This window comes from Rhincodon typus, chromosome 5 (genome assembly GCF_021869965.1).
Source record: "Rhincodon typus isolate 14 chromosome 5, sRhiTyp1.1, whole genome shotgun sequence".
Lineage (NCBI taxonomy): Eukaryota > Metazoa > Chordata > Chondrichthyes > Orectolobiformes > Rhincodontidae > Rhincodon > Rhincodon typus.
Window position 1 is genome coordinate 6243587 of NC_063336.1, and position 7243 is coordinate 6250829.

At 42.1% G+C, this 7243-nt stretch overlaps 1 protein-coding gene across 1 annotated transcript in view; it reads right to left on the bottom strand.

The window, feature by feature from the left end:
- Window positions 1-7243, bottom strand: part of aida (axin interactor, dorsalization associated) — a 59194-nt gene that overhangs the window by 33964 nt on the left and 17987 nt on the right. Inside the window, exon 2 of the mRNA XM_048596641.1 lies at window positions 6275-6360. Coding sequence (XP_048452598.1) covers window positions 6275-6360 — 86 coding nt within the window. The remainder of the gene's footprint in view (window positions 1-6274; window positions 6361-7243) is intronic.

Here is a 7243-nt window from a genome sequence, read left to right on the forward strand (position 1 = left end):
ATGGAAAGTGCAGGGTTGCTGGCTATTCTAGCATTTGCTGTCTATTGCTAATTGCACCGGAGAAGGTGGTGGTGAGCTTCATTTTTGAACTGTTGCAGTCCTTGGGACACCCACAGTGCTGTTAGAAAGAGAAGCTCATGATTTTAATCCAGCAAAATTGACGGAAAACAAGTTGGCTTCAACTCAGGATCGGATGTTGCTTGAGTGGGAGGGGTGGTGTGAGGAATGGAAGATATCTTGCACGTAACGATCATCCCAGTCATCTGCTGCCTTGTCCTTCTAGATGTTAGAGCTTTTGAACATGCTGTTATCAGTGTGCTTGAAGGTGAATGGGGTGACAATCAAGTGAACTGCTTTGTTGTGTAAGGAGTTAATCCTTTTCAGGTCTCGTTGGAACTGCATTCATCCAAGTAGATTCCATCACATTCCTCAGATATATTGTGCAGATGGTGGACAAGCCCTCGAGAAACAGATGAGTTACATGCTGCGGAAGATCCAGGTTCTGGACTGCTCTTGTAATCACAATATTTATATTGGCTGGTCCAATTCAGTTTCTGGTCAATGATAAGTCCAAGGTTGTTGATACTGGGGAATTCAACACCAGTCATGACATTAAAAATTAAGAGGCGATGGTCATTGCCTGTCCTGTGTGGTAAGAAAGTTACTTGCCAGTTGTCATCCCAGGCCTGGATATTGACTGGGGGGATAGTTAAATTCTCTCTGACAGAGTTCATTATTACGTAGTACTTGGGTAGTACAAATATTGCCTATTTATCAGCCCAAGTCAGAATATTAGCCAGATCTTGCAGCAAATGGGCACTGGTTGCTTCGGAATCAGAAAACTTGGAAGTAAAATGAAACACCGATCAGTCATACTATCCCACAATCCCACAATCCCCATTGATGAAGCAGCTAAAGATAATTGGGCCTAGGAGACTACCCCGAGGAATTCTTGGAAATGTCTTGCAGCATGCTGGCTTCGAACAACAACCATCTACCTTTGTGCTAGGTATGAATCCAGTCAGTGAAGGCACTCCTTCATTGACTTGAGTTTTATTAAGGCTTGCTGATGTCACACTCATTCAAATACTGTATTAATGTTTAGACACTCTTACCTCACCTGTAGAATTCAGCTGTTTTGTGCACGTTCGGAATAAAGCTGCAATGAGGTCTGGAGCCGAATAATTTGGACAGATCCCAAACTGAACATCAGTAACCAGAATAAGGGATCACCCATTTAAGACAGAGATGAGGAGGAATTTCTTCTCTCAGCAAGTAGCAAATCCATGGAATTTTTTTACGAGAGAAGCTGTGTCACAGTCACAGAGACGTACAGCACAGAAACAGACCCTTCGCTCCAACTCGTCCATGCCAACAAGATATCCTAAAATAATCTAGTCCCATTTGCCAGAATTTGGCCTATATCCCTCCAAACACTTCCTATTCATGTACCCATCCAGATGTCTTTTAAATGTTGTAATTGTACCAGTCTCCACCAGCTCCTCTGGCAGCTCATTCGATACATAACACCACCCTCTACATTAAAAAGTTGCCACTTAGTCCCTTTTAAAATCTTTCCCCTCTCACCTCAAACCTATACCATCTAGTTTGCACGTCCCCACCCCTGCGGAAAAGACCTTGGCTATTCACCCTATCCATGCCCCTCAATTTTATAAAGGCCTACAAGGTCACCGCTCAGCCTTCAGCGCTATAGGGAAAACAGCCCCAGACTTTTCAGCCTCTCCCTATCGCTCAAACCCTCCAACCCTAGCAACATTCTTGTAAATCTTTTCTAAACCCTTTCAAGTTTAACAACATCTTTCCTATAGCAGAGAGAACAGAATTGAATGCAGTATTCCAAAAGTGGCCTAACCAATGTCCTGTACAGCCATAACATGACCTCTCAACTGTTATACTCAATGCACTGACCAACAAAGGCAAGCGTACCAAATGCCTTCTTCACTACCCTGTCTACCTGAAACTCCACTTTCAGGAAACTATGAACCTGCACTCCAACCTCTCATTCTTTGGCAACACTCCTCCGGACCTCACCATTGAGTGCAATACTCCTGCCCTGAATTGCCCTGTCAAAATGCAGCACGTCACATTTATCTATATTAAACTCCGTGTGTCACTCCTCAGCCCATCGGCCCATCTGATCAAGGTCCCACTGACATTAAATATATTCAAGGCTGAGATAGATAAATAATCACTAAGGGAATCAAAGGTTATGGGATGGGGTAGGATTGTGGAGTTGAGGATTATCAGATCAGCCTTGTTCTCACTGAATGGCACTGCAGCCTACTTCTACTCTTACAGCTTATGATTTTATGGTGCATCAGAAGCTACATGTATCATGACAGAGGGCCCTGTTCTTCACAGGCTTTAGGAACAAATACACACACTGCATCTGTTTCAGTGCAACAAAATAGGTGACAGCCACCCTCTGGTTCATTTCCCAAGGCTATGTCTTGTCAAGACAGTCAACCAGCCTGGTTTAAAATTTAGTTTAAGCATAGACAATCTAACCACCACTGCTTGACATTCAATGCCTGTACCCCCACCCAATTAACTCATGCCCTGACTCCCCAAAGCCCGTCCACAATCTATAAGGGGCAAGTCAGGAGTGTGATGGAATACTCCCCACGTGCCTGGATGAATGCAGCTCCGATAACACCCAAGAAGCTTGATACTATCCAGGACAAAGCAGCCCGCTTGATTGGCACCACATCCACAAGTATCCACTTACTCCACTGCAGAAAATTCACCAAAGGTCCTTATACAGCACCTTCTAAACCCACAACCACTCCCATCTAAAAGGGCAAGGACATCGGATACATGGGAACACCATCTCCTGTGAATACCCCTCCAAACCACTCACCATCCTGATGGGGAAATATATTCCTGTTCCATTGTTGTTGCTGGGTCAAGAGTCTGAAATTCCTGCCCTAAGGGCACTGTGGATCGACCTACAGCACATGGACTACAGCAGTTGAAGAAGGCAGCTCACCACCACCTTCTCAAAGGCAACTTGGGATGGGCAATAAAAGCTGGTCAGCCAACAAAACCTACATCCCATGAGTGAATAAAGGGCGAGGCATTGGTCTAGTGATATTATTGTTACACAATAATCCAAAGACCCAGGCAATGTTCTGGGAATGTTGGTTGAAATCCCATCATGGTCCATAGTGGAATTTTAATTCAATAAAAAATAAAATCTGGAATTAAGAGTCTAATGATGATCATAAAATCATTGCCGATTGATGGAAAAACCCATCTGGTTCACTAATGTCCTTTAGGGAAGGAAACTGTCACCCTTACCTGGTCTGGCCTACATGTGACTCCAGACCCACAGCAACATGGTTGACTCTGAACTGCCCTCTGGGCAATTAGAGACAGGCAGTAAATGCTGGCCTAGCTAGCAATGTCAACATCCCATGAATGATGTTAATAAAAAAATAAAATTCAGAGTGCACTTGCTAACTAATTAGCACTCTCCTTATACAATAATAATGCTGTTTTCATTTGATTTTGATTTCTCTTGCAAGTTACGCTGATAAATGCAAGACGAAAAGATTCAACAAAATCTGACTTTTCTCAGGAATACTATCCATTCACTTATTTCACAGCACAGTGACCCACACCATATGCACTGCCATGATTCAAGAGGATGGGAATTAGGAATGGGCAACGAATGCTGACATTGTCAGAGATACCCAAATCTCAAACAAATATAGAAAACATAGAAAACATCACTGTGAAAGGCATCACAACCAAGCCTAATCTTGAGTTTAACTAAAATCCACACTACCTTTTAGAAGCAGTGACTGATTAATCATGTTGAATATTGAAGGTCCCTAAAGACTTAATTTTCCTAGTATTTACTGCCCACCCCAAGATTCATTTATCAGCTATCACAGCAGTACTTGACTTTCCAAAATTCTAGAAGATGAAAACAAAGGGTAAAATTTTTTTTAAAAGTGGTCATGACACCCATTGAACTAATGTCAACGATGTATCTGGTGCCAAATGCACCCTACTGTCAATGTGCTGTTTTTGAAAATAAATAGTATTTGTTCTTAGAAAGAACAGCAAACTAACCCACAGATGAGGACGGCCAAAGGCACAACAATCATTTAACATCATGAGTTGGCCAAAGGGTTCAAACAATTGATTGAGACTGTGAAAGCTACCTGCCCCTAGAAATATGATAGAACAGTACGTGCAGGCTAAGAGAGAAGACTACTCAGGACAGAAGGTGCTGGGGGAAGCCCACAGGGGCTAGGACAATTCCACACGGAGATAACTTCTTTGACCTCAACGCAGTTAGAGAAGCCACATCCGTGCTGGAAAACCTATGCAGGGGCCAAGACAGTTATGGGGCCAGATTCCGCACTAGAGTAACCTGGCTGGAGATAGGTCAAGTCCATGCAGCGACCACGAATAGAACAGACCTGGGGCAGAGGGGAGTTCTCATCAAAAAGACCTTGTAGGCAGCAGTTCTTTTTCAGGATGGTACCCAGAGAGCAGTCTGCATCAAGCAGTCCTTACTAGGCAGATGGAAGATGGACCAGAAGGACAGGAGGAAGACTGAGGGACAAGTTCCCTAGCACCTCAGCTAGACAGCAGGATGCTGCCAACAACTTTAACAAGACTGAAACATTCCATGCTGAACAGCCTGTTTGGCCTCTGATATCAGTGAACCTGATATCAGTGAATCATTACCAATTGTCACAGATGTATACTTTCTAACTAACTAAAGTATCATTTCTAAACTACTGCTTCTTAAACTCAAACTATCAGAAACTTACAAATCCCTGACTGCCTAACTGTGATCACAAACCCCCTAAGAGCAACAGTTGGGAACAGAGGCACTTCAGTCCAGTGCTGGAGACAAATGTAACACTCTACCTCAGATGAAGTAAGCTAACTTAGCACAGACTTCGCACAATACCTTGCAGTCTGTTTGCTGGATAATATATGAGCAATTCAGCCTTGTGGAGCAGGCACGGGTCATATGGATGGTGTTACTGTTATACTTTTACTGGCTCACCTGCCTTGCATGAATAATGGCTCACATGAGCTGCATGCTCTCAGTATATTGGCCATACCTCTGTGCCAGTAAAGTGTGTTGTAAAGACTGTCATTTTATTTTTCTGAATTTTCGATTGTGGCCTGAAATGGGAAGAGGACCTTTCTAAAAATAAAAAACAAGGATTGTTGCACATTTTGAAAGCAAATAACCTTACACTCCTTGGGAGTGCAATTTACACAATTGCTTGCTGTCAAAGTCTAGTTACAGACAAGCTGGAACCAGGAGGCCGAGTACGAATGAAGATTTGGCCAATAACAAGTAACTGATTATCTGATAACTAATTCACTGACCATTGATCATAAAAGCCATCTGTTTGCCAACAGCAATGAGATTGGCTCCCAGGAAGCTGAACAGTTTAGGGGTCCAAATGTTTAAGGCAGAGTAATTAAACTCCCAAAACGAAAAGGTTGTGATTCTGGTCTGCTGTAACAAAACATCTTAAGCCTGAAGAAAGCCAGTTTATGTTTCCCTCATCAACTGTTTTAAGTTGTGGCTCTTAACCAGCAAGCCAGAGACTTCAACTTGCTTGCAGAAAGTTGGCTGGTGCACACTTATAAAATATCTGAAGGAGAATCAAGGAGCGGCACATCCTAACAAACCAATAGAACCCACCTCAGTGAACCCTGAGAACATGGACTGCCTTCCCAGTGTTTCCCACTGCCCATCACACCCATATTTCTTTCCTGCCCGTGTCTGTCTGTTTTCTCTCCAACAGCATTTTTATAAAGGGGTTAGAGTTTTAACAAGTAGAGTTATATGTTGACAGTTCATAACTGTTTATCTGTAGTTAGAATCTATTTATTTGTAACTAGTCATTTTTGTTTGTGTACTTCAGAAAAATTTCTAACTTTTGAGACTACTCTGGGAATAGGGGAAATAGATTTCCAGGGCAATGCCCCAGTGAGGTGTAACAGCCGCAATAAACAGCTTCTAAACCACTACCCTTTACTTTTCCTTTTAATATTTTACTGTGACTTTTAAGATAAACATCAGCCTCTGGACTATTTCCATTAGTAAGAGTGATTGCGCACAAAGGTTACAAATAGATCACAAGCTCACTCATTTGAAAGAAACTCAGCATCCTAACATTCCAAAGAATTTCTAATACTCAGAAATCCGAGTATCACATGATGTATTCAATGAGCATGTAGGTTGACAAGGTTATCCAATTAATATTACCTGCAAAGCTGTGCTTCGTAATTCAAGGCATGTTGCAATTTTGCCAAGTGTTTTCTGCGAAAGACAGAGAAGCACCGTTAAATCTTCTGGAAAAGAGGAAGAGCATTCACAGGCAAAAGCAATACAGTCTTTCAGAGGTATACATTTTGTTAATTCTTAGATACCTTAAAACTACAATCAACTGACTCTGAAACACATTTACATTTCACACACAAGATTTTGCAAGTGCTATTGAAACGAATAACAAATTAAACTAATCTAGGATACTGAATGGTTATTAGGCATGGTGAGAACATCTCTGTTTCAAAAAGTATCAAACGATCTATACATACAACCTAACCAGCCAAAACAAGCAAATCAGGGTCATTCTAATAATTATTCTTCCCATTGCTCTGATGAGTGACAGGTCTTTGGCTCTCAATTTCTGTAGGTTTTCCATAGCTCCTGCGATTATTGTGATCGAAAATGACAAAGTTAACCCATTTATTCTGTAGCCGGTCTTTTTCTCTGTGTAGCTGGCCGCAATTCAACACAGCATGAATAAATTCTTGGTTTGCACCAAATGCTTCACTTATTAGGGTGGGAATGGAAACATTTTAAATTACCAGACACACACTCTTGGATCTCAGCTCCTGGCATCATACTGTATTGGATCTACATGTAGTTCCTTTTGATCTTTTCACCTTAGCAGGCATACCATGCCTCTCCAATTCAGGTTTTGACATGGCTAGACAAAAATGTAACTTTAGATGTCAATATTTCAGAATTTGTTGAGACCACCACTATATTCAATTTCATAAACAAAGTTGCTGGAAAAGCCCAGCACGTCTGGCAGCATCTGTGAAGGAAAAAACAGAGTTAACGTTTCGGGTCCGGTGACCCTTCCTCAGAAGGTCCTCAGGTTCTGAGGAAGGGTCACCAAACCCGAAACGTTAACTCTGTTTTTTCCTTCACAGATGCTGCCAGATC